Source organism: Pristiophorus japonicus, chromosome 11 (assembly GCF_044704955.1).
Source record: "Pristiophorus japonicus isolate sPriJap1 chromosome 11, sPriJap1.hap1, whole genome shotgun sequence".
NCBI lineage: Eukaryota > Metazoa > Chordata > Chondrichthyes > Pristiophoridae > Pristiophorus > Pristiophorus japonicus.
Window position 1 is genome coordinate 207,867,045 of NC_091987.1, and position 18,324 is coordinate 207,885,368.

Sequence of the window (18,324 nt, forward strand, 5' to 3'; positions counted from 1 at the left end):
AAGCCTTTTGGAAATCTAAATACACCACATCCATCGGTACACCTCTATCCACCATGCTCGTTATATCCTCAAAGAATTCCAGTAAATTAGTTAAACATGATTTCCCCTTCATGAATCCATGCTGCGTCTGCTTGATTGCACTATTCCTATCTCGATGTCCCGCTATTTCTTCCTTAATGATAGTTTCAAGCATTTTCCCCACTACGATGTTAAACTAACCGGCCTATAGTTACCTGCCTTTTCTCTGCCCCTTTTTTTAAACAGAGGTGTTACATTAGCTGCTTTCCAATCCGCTGGTACCTCCCCAGAGTCCAGAGAATTTTGGTAGATTATAACGAATGCATCTGCTATAACTTCCGCAATCTCTTTTAATACCCTGGGATGCATTTCATCAGGACCAGGGGACTTGTCTACCTTGAGTCCCATTAGCCTGTCCAGCACTACCCTCCTAGTGATAGTGATTGTCTCAAGGTCCTCCCTTCCCACATTCCTGTGGCCTGCAATTTTTGCCATGGTTTTTGTGTCTTCCATTGTGAAGACCGAAGCAAAATAATTGTTTAAGGTCTCAGCCATTTCCATATTTCCCATTATTAAATCCCCCTTCTCATCTTCTAAGGGACCAACATTTACTTTAGTCACTCTTTTCCGTTTTATATATATCTGTAAAAGCTTTTACTATCTGTTTTTATGTTTTGCGCAAGTTTACCTTCGTAATCTATCTTCCCTTTTTTATTGCTTTTTTAGTCATTCTTTGCTGTTGCTTAAAATCTTCCCAATCCTCTAGTTTCCCACTAACCTTGGCCACCTTATACGCATTAGTCTTTGATTTGATACTCTCCTTTATTTCCTTGGTTATCCACGACTGGTTATCCCTTCTCTTGCCGCCCTTCTTTTTCACTGGAATATATTTTTCTTGTGCACTATGAAAGAGCTCCTTAAAAGTCCTCCACTGTTCCTCAATTGTGCCACTGTTTAGTCTTTGTTTCCAGTCTACTTTAGCCAACTCTGCCCTCATCCCACTGTAGTCCCCTTTGTTTAAGCATAGTACGCTTGTTTCTGACACAACTTCCTCACCCTCAATCTGTATTACAAATTCAACAATACTGTGATCACTCATTCCGAGAGGATCTTTTATTAGGAGATCGTTTTATTTTTCCTGTCTCATTACACAGGACCAGATCTAAGATGGCTTTCTCCCTTGTAGGTTCTGTTACATACTGTTCTAAGAAACAATCCCGTATGCATTCTATGAATTCCTCTTCCAAGCTACCCCGTGCGATTTGATTTGACCAATCGATATGTAGGTTAAAATCCCCCATAACTACTGCCATTCCTTTTTCACATGCCTCCATTATTCCCTTGATTATTGCCCGCCCCACCGTGAAGTTATTATTTGGGGGCCTATAAACTACGCCCACCAATGACTTTTTCCCCTTACTATCTCTAATCTCCACCCACAATGATTCAACATTTTGTTCATTGGAGCCAATATCATCCCTCACAACTGCCCTGATATCATCCTTTATCAACAGAGCTACCCCACCTCCTTTCCCTTCTTGTCTATCTTTCTGAATCGTCAGATACCCCTGTATGTTTAATTCCCACTCTTGGCCACCCTGCAACCATGTTTCTGTAATGGCCACCAAATCATACCCATTTGTAATGATTTGTGCCGTCAACTCATTTACTTTATTTCGAATGCTGCGTGCATTTAGGTAGTGTTTTCATCCTAGTTTTTAAACCATGATTTTTAGTTTTGACCCCTCCTGCAGTCCTTTTATATTCAGTGGCCCTTTTTGTTTCTTGCCTTGGGTTTCTCTGCCCTCCACTTTTACTCATCTCCTTTCTGTCTTTTGTTTTTGTTTCCTTTTTGTTTCCCTCTGTCTCCCTGCATTGGTTCCCATCCCCCTGCCACATTAGTTTAACTCCTCCCCAACAGTACTAGCAAACACTCTCCCTAGGACATTGGTTCCGGTCCTGCCCAGGTGCAGACCGTCCGGTTTGTACTGGTCCCACCTCCCCCAGAACCTGTTCCAATGCCCCAGGAATTTGAATCCCTCCCTGCTGCACCACTGCTCAAGCCACGTATTCATCTGTGCTATCCTACGATTCCTACTCTGACTAGCACGTGGCACTGGTAGCAATCCCGAGATTACTACTTTTGAGGTCCTACTTTTTAATTTAGCTCCTAGCTCCTTAAATTCGTTTCGCAGGACCTCATCCTATTTTTTACCTATGTCGTTGGTACCAATGTGCACCACGACAACTGGCTGTTCTCCCTCCCTTTTTAGAATGTCCTGCACCCGCTCGGAAACATCCTTGACCCTTGCACCAGGGAGGCAACATACCATCCTGGAGTCTCGGTTGTGGCCGCAGAAACGCCTATCTATTCCCCTTATGATTGAATCCCCTATCACTATCGCGCTCCCACTCTTTTTCCTGCCCTCCTGTGCAGCAGAGCCAGCCACGGTGCCATGAACTTGGCTGCTGCTGCCCTCCCCTGATGAGTCATCCCCCTCAACAGCACTCAAAGCAGTGTATCTGTTTTGCAGGGGGATGACCACAGGGGACCCCTGCACTACCTTCCTTGCACTACTCTTCCTGCTGGTCTTCCATTCCCTATCTGGCTATGGATCTTTCTCCTGCGGTAAGACCAACTCGCTACACGTGCTACTCACGTCATTCTCAGCATCGTGGATGCTCCAGAGTGAATCCACCCTCAGCTCCAATTCCGCAACGTGGTCCGTCAGGAGCTGGAGGCGGATACACTTCTCACACACGTAGTCGTCAGGGACACCGGAAGTGTCCCTGAGTTCCCACATGGTACAGGAGGAGCATAACACGTGACAGAGCTCTCCTGCCATGCCTTAACCCTTAGATACAATTAAATTGGCACAACAATGTTACAGTTTATTTACTAATATTATGCTTCCACTATACACGCTGTCATGAACATGTTTAATTATAATGATAGATCTAGTAGTTACTGTCACAGTCAATAAAATATGTCTGATTAGTTCACCATTTTTGTCCCACTAAAGTGAATAAAGATAGCAATTATCAGAAATTATGAGTTATATTCTTAGATTGTAGCTATGCGACTGTCTTGTGTAACCATGCTGTGTTACTAAAATAATTTCAATATGGTTCTTGCCTGAAAATGTATTTCAATATGACAAAGTGTATAACTCTAGAACCGTTTTAGTGACTTTAGATCCATCACTTGACAGGCCAAAACAGATCCAACTGGATCCCTCCAAGTTGCCTTGTAAACAAGTTTCATAAGAGCTCAGATTGAAACTAAGTTCTCGTTTGTGGAGTAAGATAATACTGTAGATTGAATCCCAGGCGCTTGTCTATCACAAGTAAACGTTAAGAATGGATCCCTGTCTCAATGGTCCTTCAAATTTAGATTTATTTGGGATTGGTGGGATCATACTTGTATTTATTTAACTTTTATCTAATTGAAATGTCTGCAAGCGCTTCACACAGTGAGTTACTTTCAAAGTAGTTACTGTCTCATTGGAGTTTTCTGGAGCGAGGTAAAGCTGGCAAGGATGACGCTGGACCGTACTTTCTAGCGAGTTGATTAAGTGGCATGAACAGCATTTACGAAGGTGTTTATATGCCTGAGCCGTTTTCATCACAGCCTTCTGACTGAATTCCTTTGGGGAGGATTTTTTTCTTATTTGGGAAGTGTTTGAGTTTGGCATCATTGATGATGCTGACAGCCATTTTAAATCGCCACCATATAAAATTCAAAGCTGCTTGCCTGCACTAAGATGTTACTCCAAGATATTTAAAATAGCTCAGTAGTGATTCAGTTGCATTTATAGCACGCTTTTTGTCACTGGCACTTGATGGGGATTTATTAAAAGCAAAAGGAAATGGTGTGAAAAATTAATTTGCAACCTATGTGTAAATTTCTGATAAAGTTTTAATTTAGAAACTTTCTTGCACTTTGGATGTATCGCAATGAGTCTTCGTCTTTTATTAGCTACTTCCCTTGAAGTGAATTACATTTTTGTGCATTGCAACACAATGGGCCTCTGTTACATACAGCAAAACACTTGTCGTTAACTGTTCGAATATCTGTTCTGATGATTGACCTTTGCTCCATTTAATAAGTTGTTAGAGGCTATAACGCATGCTTGAATGGGTGGTAGATCGCAACTGAGTACCGTCAAAGAAAACACATGGTGATAACCGAATGTGGCATTGACTTAAAGTCCTCTGTGCCTAAGCATTCACACATCTGTAGCGATTAGTGGACATATTGGGATAAATTATTTTCTTTAGGGATATGGATAAACTTGTTCTTTCTGGCAATAGTTTTGAGCTTTTACTTTTTTACGGTGTGCCAGTCCGTAGTGATAATTATTCTAGTGTGCCCTTTTGCTGAAATAGGAGATCAACAGCGTTAAGTGCTTAAATCTACATGAGCTCTTCAATTCCATCATGAAGCATGCGAGAACGTACTTACTAATATGAGTAGATCTAAATAAGTTGTAATATAATTATGCAGTGGAGCTCATTCAAGGAATGTGGATATTTGCCATCGATTTAATGCTTGCCTGCCTGGCCAGTCAGATCACTTGTTTACAATAATCCACTGATATCAGTTAGTTTATGGGTGAGTGAAACCTTTGTGTCTGGCTGACAAATGGTTACTACTTCCCAGTAAAGTCATTTGGACTGAACGGTTTCTGACAGCCAATGTGATGAAGCAGAGCAAAATATAATACCCTTCTCAATAAATTTCAGGTTTTAGAAATATCAACACAGAACGGAACAAAAGAGTTCACTTTAAGTTAAATGTAAAGACAGCTTGCATTGATTGAAACAGCAGATCTTGTGCTGAAATAAGGGACTTCAATTTAATGAGTTATTTTTCACCTGCTTTGGCTGTCTGTCCCCCTACTACCATATATTTCACAGTCCTTATTACTGACAGCTAACCAACCATTAGACAGTGTAGTACAATTTAGCTGAAAATAACACGTTACTAATCAGTTCCGCTCATTAATATTAGGATGGGCTTGATTTAAAGTTGTAAAGAAAATAGAGCACAGATACAGAAATGCTTGCATTCTGCAGTACATTAATCGAGAACCATTACTGGCAAAATACCAGGCTTTAATATGAAAAAAACACTGCATTTTATGTGTGAAAATGTTATCTAAACAATTGAAATCTCTATTTGTGATGCACATTGCTTAAATATACTAAGCTAAGGTGATTATTGTGTTTCAGACTTTGGATTCAGTAACATCTTTACCCCAGGACAATTGCTGAAAACTTGGTGTGGGAGTCCACCGTATGCAGCTCCTGAACTGTTTGAAGGAAAAGAGTATGATGGTCCCAAAGTAGATATTTGGGTGAGTTGCAGCGACTCCTTTTATTTTTATTTCTATTCCATAAATGCATCTGACAGTTTTTATTTTACTGTTTGACTTATCCAAACCGGGATAGTATCTGTATGGCCGAACAGATATTTTTTTTTAAAGTTCATTGAATTTTGACACCCATTTGTCTAAAAGCTGTATATTTATTGCTGGACAACAACCAGACGTGGTCAGTAAAAGAGCATTTATCAAATTATCTATTTAAATGAATGTTTCATCTTTGACTGCACTAGAGCAGAAGCCACTAAATAAAGAACCGTTGCATTAAAATTATACTACATTCTCATGAAAGCCTTATAAAATGTATATTTTCAATTAGTAGTCAGGTTTCCTTATGCGGACCGTGTCGTACGACTTTGTAACCTGTGCTTTTCCCGCCTCTACAAATATATATAGATCATTTCAATGTTTAGCTATTGAAGGATAATAGCACCTTACAAAATAAACTAGCAGTAGAAATGGTTCCCATTTGTGTTGACAAATGAAGCTGATAATGTAAATCTTTAAGAAACTTATGTTATGCTCTCCAGTGTTGAGTTCAGAAACTCCCCCCTCCCCACTTCACTCCCTGCTCTGTCGCAAGCCAATATATTTTTATACATTTAGAATGCAGTAGAATCATAGGATGGTTACAGCGTGGAAGGAGGCCATTCGGCCCGTTGAGCCCGTGCTGGCTCTCTGCAAGAGCCCTTCAGCTGGTCCCACTCCCCTGCATACCATTTAAATATCAATATGATTTGTACAGTAGACACCTATGGTTTTTGTTTACAATAAATGCTTGTGTGTTATTGAATCATTTCTGTGTTCTAGAAAAAATTCTACATTTTATGTGAGAAAAAAAAAATAGCAATCATAGATAATACATTTTTGAACATAGAACAATAGTTTTACTGTATCTGTAAGTGTGCAATACCTGAGAGTTTGCCACAGTTCTCTATCAGTTTCTTACATAAACCGAGAAATATCAACACCCCTGTTGCTGTTTTCTTCTATTAGCACTTCTGCGAAAGATGCGAGACATGAAACCTATTCCATCCTAGTGTAGATGGAGATATTCAACCAGCTGAGTTGACAACGTAAGACTGATTCAAGAGCTGCTGAGGAGTCAGCAATTCCTCTGGTGTAATCGGACTAGAGTTTAGCAGCAATGGAGGGGGAGAGAGTAAGAAAAGGATAAGTAGTTAAATACAAAATGCGATTCATGGTAATATGATCCATTTCATTACCATGTACTGTTCTCTGCAGAGCTTGGGGGTGGTACTATACGTGCTGGTGTGTGGGGCCCTACCATTTGATGGCAGCACACTGCAGAACCTGCGGGCCAGGGTACTGAGTGGAAAATTTCGCATTCCATTCTTTATGTCTACAGGTAAGAACCATTATTTTGTGTGAGACACTGAATAGAAAGAATGACACGGAAACATTGATGAGGACCTCACATTTTAGGTGGTAAAGCTAGTGTGTGGTTCAGAAATGATTGATTCTGTAATTTTATAAATGTAACTAATTGAAAAAGCATGTGATCGTAAGGCATTTGTATTTTTTTATAATCCTCTTTTATGGCTACAATACAGAAGTAATTGCTAATGTATATTTTAGTATGTTTGTATTTATGCATGTGATTTATTACTGAATCACTTTGTAATTCCGGCAGATGCTAGAAATAATTTAGGCTTTTCTGGTATGTCGGTCTTTTACAGTTTAAAACTGTGCGATTTTTCCCAGGATATTTCACTTGAGGCGAAATGTCAATTATTAAGGACCTTGTTTTGGTACCTCAGCAGATTATGTGGGATTTTGCCGATATGTTGGCACAGAAATTGTGGTCGGCGGCTTCCCACGGGCAGATGCCTCCAACCGTCATTTTTTTAACTAAATTACCTGGTGATCCCGGAAGTACGAAAACTTCTGGTCCTGGGCCTCGATGAGCATCACTGGGACACATGGGCCGGACCACCCTATCAAAATGGTATCTCCATACATAGTTATTATGAGCTCTGTTTGTATGGAGCTGCCATAACTATGAATAGGGATACCCTCAAAACACAGAAACACATTAAATAAATAAATAAAAACATCATATATTTAAAATTAATTGAAATTTAATTTAAATATTTTATACTAAAAAAAATGTAAAAAAAATATTAGTGATAATTGTTTATTTTTCTATCTGTTAAAACTTGTACACTGGTAAAAGCAGGCCGTAAGGATTTGAAGGACATTTGCTGGGCAGGAGTTGGGCAAATTAGTCAACTTTCTGCCTGCAGAGGCCCTTCTCCTGGGGATGCGAGCAATTGGTGAAGAGAAATCTTGACAGATCGCAAGTTCTGGGTTTAGGCACATGCACAGTGCATGTCTAAACCAGGAACCTACGCGGCACCTACGGGTGTGTGCGCACCTCGTAGGCACCCGGAGGGGCCGCGATTTTAGGCCCGTTATTTTGATTTCTGAGCTGTTCTACACATCTCTCCATTGAACATTAATTTAAACGTAATTGTTTTTGTGGGGCGAAAAAGTCTGGAAAATTAGTTTAATCAAAGAAGCAACTAGTGCATGATAGTATTTGGAATGTGGACATTAGGGTTCTTTGATTAAGTAGCTTCTTTAATCTCATTAGCACTTCTATTTTAAAGTACTCATAATTCTCAGGATGGGAATTTTAATCATGCAATATCTCTGCTAATTATTTGTAGATTTAGGAAAGATGCATTCCATTTTCAATTTGATTTGTGCAATAGACACCCAATGGTTTTTGTCTTCAACAAATGTTTGTGTGTTATTGAATCATTTCTGTGTTCTATTCCAAATTTTTGCATGTGGCATGAAATGGTATCTAAACCTTGTGAACGTGTTATTCTTGGTTGCAATCCATGCATGCATTTTTTTAAAAATTTGCATAACATCGGTTTCCAAACAGAGAAACTGAGTTTGAATTCCAGCTGCAACTGCCCTGTCTTTGAGGAAAGTAAGAAACAATTAATTACATCTCCCAAGTAAGCTAAGGCAGGGCCAGTCTGATTGCCTTCCCGAAGCATATCTTGCTTTCATTTTACCAAGGAATGGATTGCTAGCAGATGCAGAGGAGATAATGACCCCAATAATAACTGTGAGGTGGGGCGAGATTTAGCTTCTGGGAACCCTGGAAGTACAGGTTTCCTGGGAGTTCTGATTCCCAAACACAGCCAGTCAGATTGAGTGTCTGGCTGTCTGTCGAACCGGTGGGCAGCTGGGGAGTGGAGCGGTGGTAAGTCTGATATGGGGAGGGGAGGGGAGGGGAGTTGAGTTTCGGACATGGGGCGAGGTGGCGGGTGAAAGAGTTGGAGGTCAGACATTTGTGGGGGGGACGTTGGATATCGGGATGGGGGGGGAAGAGTTGGACATCAGACATTTGTGTAGGGAGAGCAATTAGACATCGGGGGAGGGGTGGGGAGTTAAACATCGGGGTTGGGAGGGCGTTGGACATCAAGATGGGGAGTTGGACATCAAATTTTTGCGGGGGGGAGTTGACTTCAGACATCAGGTGGGAGGGGAACGCGGAAGTTGGACATCCAATTCGTGCAAAATGAGGTTGAGGACAGCACTCGGCTTGGTTTTGATGGGCTCTGTGCCTGCTGACGATCATTGTCTAAATACACCTAAAGAATGACCATTTGGGCCAGGAACGAGAGGGTTCTGGTGCTTGTGGAACAACGCTCCACATCTGTCAGAACCTTCAGGAGAGGATTAAAAGAGGAGGTCGCAAAATGGCAGAAACACTCTGCACAATACAATTTTATTTATTTTTCAAAACACGAATATAATTCTAGGACTGTTTTCCAATAATTTTTTGATTTTAATATTTACCTCTTATTTTAGCATCTTAACAATGGCCTGTATATTTAGACCAATTTACTGAATGTTGAATTAATCCCCCATAGATTGTAGAGTATCCAACGCTAGTAAATATTTTCAGTTTTAAAAAATTGGTAAAATTGTGTAGATTGCATTTATAATACCATTTAAAATTTTAGTATCCCAAACTCATCTCTTATGTGAATCAATAGCTTTTTCTGGACAATTAAAATGTCTTTTAAATATCTCCATTTTCTTAAATAATTGTACAATTGCACAATTTGAAAATTCTTAGGACATTTGTAATGAGAAAGAATGCATACAATCATTTCATTTAAACTGAAAATATTTACTAGTGTTGAATACACTATAATCTATGGGGGATTAATCCAACATTCAGTAAATTGGTCTAAATATACAGGCCATTGTTACTAATCTCCCAAGGCAATGTTTCCATTCTCTGTGGTTAACACCCTTATTATATTCAATTCACTGTAGTCCAGCTGTCAGTAATGTTTAATTGGAAGCAGTGGAGTGTATGGCTTAATGGGTGCATTTGACACTGATTGGTACTGACAAAAATACAGTAATTGGAGTATTAGATGGTTCATCAAGTGGGAACTTTTATGTCAGGGCAGTTGACTGATTTTAGTTAAAGGCAGATTTTGCCTTTCTAGTCCCATAGTTTTCCAATAAAGTACCTGTATTCAGTTAATTTTGATATCTGTCTAATCCATTGTGTTGTTCCCTTAGTATTATAGAAATATTCTTGGTCTGCTTTGAGGCTTTTTTTTGCAAATCTTTTTATAATAAGTATTATCAATGAATTTACTTGTCAAACAAAATAATATTAGTAAAGGAATTCAAAATACAAGTAGAAATACTGAAAAAAGACCACTTACTGTAGTTGCTGGAGAAAACTTGATCAAAATCGAGTGCAATGAATTTTTATCATTTACAGTCTGTATTGGTTGAAGTCCTCTGTCACCCACCTTGTAACATTTTCCATTATGCCACTTGCCATGATCATGCTGAAAATACCATGTTCTCATTTCAAAAACAAAATCACTAATATTGCATCAAGGGTCTGATAATGTTTTACTCATGCATTGATATGGTGTGGTAAGTTTCTAGATTTTTTCAACTCTCAAAGTTGGTCAATTACTGGTCTGATCGTGGGGTTTAGTTAAAAGTAATACAATTGGAACTTCAGACCATCCTAGACTGGGTGATGTGTGATGAGAAAGGACTAATTAGCAAGCTTGTTGTGCGAGGCCCCTTGGGGAAGAGTGACCATAATATGGTAGAATTCTTTATTAAGATGGAGAGTGGCACAGTTAATTCAGAGACGAGGGTCCTGAACTTAAGGAAAGGTAACTTCGATGGTATGAGACGTGAATTGGCAAGAATAGACTGGCGAGTGATACTTAGAGGGTTGACGGTGGATAGGCAATGGCAAACATTTAAAGATCACAACAATTGTACATCCCTGTCTGGAGTAAAAATAAAACAGGGAAGGTGGCTCAACCGTGGCTAACAAGGGAAATTAAGGATAATGTTAAATCCAAGGAAGAGGCATATAAATTGGCCAGAAAAAGCAGCAAACCTGAGGACTGGTAGAATTTTATAATTCAGCAGAGGAGGACAAAGCGTTTAATTAGGAGGGGGAAAATAGAGTATGCAAGGAAGCTTACTGGGAACATAAAAACTGACTGCAAAAGCTTCTATAGATATGTGAAGAGAAAAAGATTAGTGAAGACAGTCGTAGGTCCCTTCCAGTCATATTCAGGTGAATTTATAATGGGGAACAAAAAAATGGCAGACCAGTTGAACAAATACTTTGGTTCTGTCTTCATGAAGGAAGACACAAATAACCTTCCGGCAGTACTAGGTGACCGAGGGTCTAGTGAGAAGGAGGAACTGAAGGAAATCCTTATTAGGTGGGAAATTGATGGGATTGAAGGCCGATAAATCCCCGAGGTCTGATAGTCTGCATCCCAGAGTACTTAAGGAAGTGGCCCTAAAAATACTGGATGCATTGGTGATCATTTTCCAACAGTCTATCGACTCTGGATCAGTTCCTATGGACTGGAGGGTAGCTAGTGTAACACCACTTTTTAAAAAAGGAGGGAGAGAGAAAACGGATAATTATAGACCGGTTAGCTTGACATCAATAGTGGGGAAAATGTTGGAATCAATTATTAAAGATGAAAGAGCAGCGCATTTGGAAAGCAGTGACAGGATCGGTCCAAGTCAGCATGGATTTATGAAGGGGAAATCATACTTGACAAATCTTCTGGAATTTTTTGAGGATGTAACTAGTAGAGTGGATAAGGGAGAACCAGTGGATGTGGTGTATTTGGACTTTCCAAAGGCTTTTGACAAGGTCCCACACAAGAGATTGGTGTGCAAAATTAAAGCACATGGTATTGGGGTACATGTACTGACGTGGATAGAGAACTGGTTGGCAGACAGGAAGCGGAGAGTCGGGATAAACGGGTCCTTTTTGGAATGGCAGTTAGTGACTAGTCGGGTGCCGCAGGGCTCAGTGCTGCGACCCCAGTTATTTACAGTATACATTAATGATTTAGATGAAGGAATTGAGTGTAATATCTCCAAGTTTGCAGATGGTACTAAGCTGGATGGCGGTGTGAGCTGTGAGGAAGACGCTAAGTGGCTGCAGGGTGACTTGAACAGGTTAGGTGAGTGGGCAAATGCATGGCAGATGCAGTATAATGTGGATAAATGTGAGGTTATCCACTTTGGTGGCAAAAACACGAAGGTAGAATATTATCTGAATGGCGGCAGATTAGGAAAAGGGAAGGTGCAACGAGACTTGGGTGTCATGGTACATCAGTCATTGAAAGTTGGCATGCAGATACAGCAGGCGGTGAAGAAGACAAATGGTATGTTTAGGGTATTTGAGTATAGGAGCAGGGAGGTCTTACTGCAGTTGTATAAGGCCTTGGTGAGGCCTCACCTGGAATACTGTGTTCAGTTTTGGTCTCCTAATCTGCGGAAGGACATTCTTGCTATTGAGGGAGTGCAGCGAAGGTTCACCAGATTGATTCCCGGGATGACAGGACTGACATATGAGGAGAGACTGGATCGACTGTGCCTGTATTCACTGGAGTTTAGAAGGATGAGAGGGGATCTCATAGAAACATAGAAAATTCTGACAGAACTGGACAGTTTAGATGCAGGAAGAATGTTCCCGATGTTGAGGAAGTCCAGAACCACGGGACATAGTGTAAGGATAAGGGGGTAAGCCATTTAGGACTGAGATGAGGAGAAACTTCTTCACTCAGAGAGTTGTTAACCTGTGGAATTCCCTCCGCAGAGAGTTGTTGATGCCAGTTCATTGAATGTATTCAAGAGAGAGTTAGATATGGCCCTTACGGGATCAAGGGGTATGGAGAGAAAGCAGGAAAGGGATACTGAGGTGAACGATCAGCCATGATGCATTCGTTATAATCTACCAAAATTCTCTGGACTCTGGATTGGAAAGCAGCTAATGTAACGCCTCTGTTTAAAAAAGGGGGCAGAGAAAAGGCAGGTAACTATAGGCCGGTTAGTTTAACATCTGTAGTGGGGAAAATGCTTGAAACTATCATTAAAGAAGAAATTGCGGGACATCTAGATAGGAATAGTGCAATCAAGCAGACGCAGCATGGATTCATGAAGGGGAAATCATGTTTAACTAATTTACTGGAATTCTTTGAGGATATAACGAGCATGGTGGTTAGAGGTGTACCGATGGATGTGGTGTATTTAGATTTTCAAAAGGCATTCGATAAGGTGTCACACAAAAGGTTACTGCAGAAGATAAAGGAACACGGAATCAGTGGAAATGTATTAGCATGGATAGAGAATTGGCTGGCTAACAGAAAGCAGAGAGTCGGGATAAATGGGTCCTTTTCGGGTTGGCAATCGGTGGTTAGTGGTGTGCCACAGGGATCGGTGCTGGGACCACAACTGTTTACAATATACATAGATGACCTGGAAGAGGGGACAGAGTGTAGTAAAAGCAACATTTGCAGATGACACAAAGATTAGTGGGAAAGCGGGTTGTGTAGAGGACACAGAGAGGCTGCAAGGAGATTTGGATAGGTTAAGCGAATGGGCTACGGTTTGGCAGATGGAATACAATGTCGGAAAGTGTGAGGTCATCCACCTTGGGGGAAAAAAAAAACAGTAAAAGGGAATATTATTTGAATGGGGAGAAATTACAACATGCTGCAGTGCAGAGGGACTTGGGGGTCCTTGTGCATGAATCCCAAAAAGTTAGTTTGCAGGTGCAGCAGGTAATCAGGAAGGCGAATGGAATGTTGGCCTTCATTGCGAGAGGGATGGAGTACAAAAGCAGGGAGGTGCTTCTGCAACTGTATAGGATATTGGTGAGGCCGCACCTGGAGTACTGCATGCAGTTTTGGTCACCTTACTTAAGGAAGGATATACTAGCTTTGGAGGGGGTACAGAGACGATTCACTAGGCTGATTCCGGAGATGAGGAGTTACCTTATGATGATAGATTGAGTAGACTGGGTCTTTACTCGTTGTAGTTCAGAAGGATGAGGGGTGATCTTATAGAAACATTTAAAATAATGAAAGGGATAGACAAGATAGAGGCAGAGAGGTTGTTTCCACTGGTCGGGTAGACTAAAACTAGGGGGCACAGCCTCAAAATACGGGGGAGCCAATTTAAAACCGAGTTGAGAAGGAATTTCTTCTCCCAGAGGGTTGTGAATCTGTGCAATTCTCTGCCCAAGGAAGCAGTTGAGGCTAGCTCATTGAATGTATTCAAGTCACAGATAGATTTTTAACCAATAAGGGTTATGGGGAGAGGGCGGGTAAGTGGAGCTGAGTCCAGGGCCAGATCAGCCATGATCTTGTTGAATGGCGGAGCAGGCTCGAGGGCTAGATGGCCTACTCCTGTTCCTAATTCTTATGTTCTTATGCTCTTATTATGATCTTATTGAATGGTGGTGCAGGCTCGAAGGGCCGAATGGCCTACTCCTGCACCTATTTTTCTATGTTTCTATGTTGCAGTTTGATCCCCTCAATTTAACTATAGTTGCTGATAATGAACTGACCGTTTCACTGTATATCTGAACTTTCCATATCTTCTGGCATTTTTAATGATGCCTAAAGTACAGCAGAATTTACAAGATTTTTCTTGATCGCTAAGACGTTTTATTTTTCAAGCAACAATTAATGTTACGTGTCTTTTGTAGATTAGAATTTTCCTCCGGTAACATTTTACTGATAGGCATATCTGTTACTGACCTCCTTCATTTCTATTCTTCGTTTGTAATGTACTGGAGTATTTTAGAAAGTTTATGCCAGTTTTAAAATGCGAACAATAAACAAGTCCAGTTAAAACTTTCATTCGATACAATTATTTTTTTGTAATCATATGAAAAGAAAGCAACATGTCTACGTGCAGCATCATGCAAAGAAAATTCATCAGTCAATGCTTTTGCAAAGGAAATTACTTGTAGTTAGAGAAATCTAGGTCAGTGCAGCATGGGTCAGTAATATCATTAGACTTTTCATTGATCTGAACATAAATTTATTTCCCTGCTTAGAATCGAATTCTCGATTCCCAGCATGTAGTTCCCATTTTCCTTCATCTAAATATGTTTCTCTGGTTCAGTGATTAAACAGTTGGCTCACACCTCCGCAGTTGGTTCTTGCTGTCAATTTATGCTGGTGGTTGGAGCTACTCCCTGCTGACTGACCCAAGCCTGCATTGTTAATGCAGTGGGTAATACTCAAATTGCTGTGATTTCCGCTACTGCAGAGAAGCATTCTGACAGTATTGATTTTAATCACGGTTATATAATGGCAATTGGATGGGAGCTTCCTGATAATGACTCTTTCACCTATTCACTCCCCAACTTTCCTATTTACAAATGTTGTTGTGACTATTGTAAGGTCCACAAGACCATCATATTTCTGTCAGTCTGTCGTCAGATTTCTATATTTGTTGACTTGTTAGCATGTTGGTCCTGTTAGATGCTATTAAAAACCAATCTCAATGATAGCAGTATTTTTCTTTTGGTATCTGACACTATCTTTTGGATTCATCCGTCACTTGATGCAAATACAGTATATTTATAATGAGGTCAGACAACAGTAGCTTTATTAATCCTGTGTAAAAGTTGAATAAGCAATGTGTGTTGTGTTTTGTGTGTGCTTTAGACAGAAACTATACATAAACTTTTGTGTTATGTGTGACACTGCACATACACTACAACTGAAATGTTGGTGAAAAGCAGTTCTTTGGAAATTCCTTGGAGAATGAAGTCTTCCTCCACTCAGCTCTGCAGTCAGTTTGGGCTCTGACTCTGGCTTTGTGCTACAATTTCTTAGCATTGGTACAAACTGAAACTGTGTCGCACTAATGCTATAACTATATCGTTAATGAAGCCTTAATGCAACCTGGTTTTGTAAGTTAGAAAGCATTGAGCTCTTTGTGAATTATTATTGCTTCTGAATATAGTTTAACACCACTGATATATCTTTATCAATTCTTTTTCAAACAGAATATTTTGATGAATTTTCCAAATTGATGAATACAGTTTATCTTTCTGCTTTATTTTTCTTGCGCTGTCTAACACGATTTTATACTTTTCTGTCTAACAAAAATCTAATTCTCAGTGGTCGTGGACTTTGATGACATACTGACTAGCTGTATGGACTTGCTGCTTTTACCAAACAGGTGGATCAGAGCAGGTGTGTTTTTGTTGCCGATCATTGGTTCATAGTTTCTAACAATTTAATGATTTTGCTGGTAATATTCTTACATTACCGTCTGAAAAAAGTAACGAAGTTCAGGTAAAGTGGTCAACCTTCATTTTTTTTTAGAAACCTACCTAATTACCATAAAATATCACTGGACTCCTGTCTTGAAGGGTGCAGAGCACCTCGAGTCTCGCCACCGAGATCATGCAGAAAACAAGCGCAGGCAGCGGAAGGAGCGTGCGACAAACCATACTCCCCACCCACCCTTTCCTCCAACCACTGTCTGTCCCACCTGTGACAGAGACTGTAATTCCCGTATTGGACTGTTCAGTCACCTGAGAACTCACTTTTGGAGTGGAAGCAAGTCTTCCTCGATTTCGAGGGACTGCTTGTGATGATGATGACAGTTTTTTTTATATTGTAGTGATGAATAGTGAAGTGTTCTAATGATTCCTTAATAGTAACATTGAAAGAAACATTCACTGGCTTTGAGATTAGCAGACCTCTGCACTTGTTATATTCCAAATTTTAACACCGAGTAAACCTGTTAGTACAACTCGAGGCTTGCACTGCTCGCAGTTGGTACTTGCAGTATCATTGCAGCATTTATTTCGATGTCCATTGTGGAGCATGTTGCTTTTGATAGCCCCTGTATCCAGTAACCTCCTGAGACTATGAAACATACCAAAGAATTCAAAATCACAAAATGTAAGTCTCTTCAACAAAGACATGTAATAGTATTTTCACTTTATAAAACTGATGAGTATTCTTGCATGTTCATTTGCAATACAAGTACATCATACTGTAGGTTATTAGAGCTTTTCACTACTGTGATTAGCAGACTTTGGCTTCTGTTGATCACTAGCAGGCGATACATTTAGTTTTTATTTTCTTTACAGTTTAACTTAGTTTTCCCTATCCATCCCTTGTGCGATATTCTATACTTGTCCTACAATTCTGAGATCTCTTGTTTCTCATGTATCCACATTTCACTAACTAGGCTTTTCGTCCTACTTCTCCTTGTAGCACAGCTGGTGTCCAGACTGCCTTTTTTTGATCTTTACAAAACTACCTTTGTTCACAAGATCACAAAATAGCTACGGATGAAGAAAGCCATTTGGCACATATAAGCTCATTTATCCAGGAAGCACCTACCATTCCAACCCCCTCCCTTTGCAAAGCATCCATCTGTCTCTTAAATGGTTCCAGAGTTTTTCCCTCCACTGCCCTATCTGGATTTCTATTCCATGTGTTGATCACTGTGAACGTCCTAATATTAGACCAAATATTTGCATGTCTCTACTTTGCACCTGTGCCCCCCTGCCCTACTGTCGAGATTTAATTTGTAATGTTTCAAATTGATGTTTTCTATACCATTTGCCGCCTTGTATACCCCCATAAGGTCCTGTCTGAGTTTCTTCCTTTGAAAGCTGATCAGCTCAAATTTCTCCAGTCTTTCCTCAAACCTCAGTCTAATGCTAGGATTCAGTCTTATGGTTCTCTGTACCACCGCAAGGCTTCCACCCTCTCCTCACCCTATCATCATTCGCCCAACAAGTACTTGCTGCTTCCTTTCCTTCAGCCAATTTCTTATCCATTTCCAGATTTTGCTTTGAACTCCCTATGCAGTTTTGAGGAAATAATTTGCACCAGTAGCTCACCTTGATGCTGATTTCTCCTTGTACCAATAAAGTCTTGGCTCAGTATCCATCTGATTCATCATTTGGACATTCTCCTTTAACTCCTCCTTTCGGTCTGCCTTATACATCTTCTCAGCCTTAAATAAGACCTACAGCTATTTTTGTAACTTGTAGTTGAGGTAGAATATATGACATTGACTTCTTCAATATAGCTTTGAATGGGCTATAGTTGCCACTTCATCTGTTTCTTGTCCAAAGGTTATTGTTAAAATATACATAATTAAGCACTATGGCAAGCACTTCTTTCATATTGTGCGATGCCTCACTGAGAACTTCAGATTCACGCGCAGATGGTCGCTTCAGCATCTTCCTCATTCTTTCATCATATTTATCATTTATGTCCCATGTTAATAAATCTGCCATGATCACCTCTGCTCTTGCACTATCTTCAAATATCTGAGTCGCCACTTATATACAGTTACGTAGAAATTACAACACAGAAACAGGCCTTTTGGCTTAATCAGTCTGTGTTGGTGCTTTTCCTTCACACAAGCAGTCGTTGTAATCCAATGTGCCTACCCTATTCCCATATCCCTTTATTTCCCTTTCCTTCAACCACCTTTCTGACCGAGTCTTAAATTTTGACAGGTCTCTGTAGCGCTCACTAATTCTAGCAGTGCATTCCAAAGCTTCACAAGGCTT

General features: G+C 40.2%; 1 protein-coding gene across 4 annotated transcripts in view; it reads left to right on the top strand.

The window, feature by feature from the left end:
- sik3 (SIK family kinase 3) overlaps positions 1-18,324 on the top strand; it is a 391,943-nt gene that overhangs the window by 281,548 nt on the left and 92,071 nt on the right. For all 4 annotated transcript variants that reach the window (XM_070894468.1, XM_070894470.1, XM_070894469.1 and 1 more), the window contains exons 5-6: positions 5,254-5,378; positions 6,651-6,774. In XM_070894468.1, coding sequence (XP_070750569.1) covers positions 5,254-5,378; positions 6,651-6,774 — 249 coding nt within the window. The remainder of the gene's footprint in view (positions 1-5,253; positions 5,379-6,650; positions 6,775-18,324) is intronic.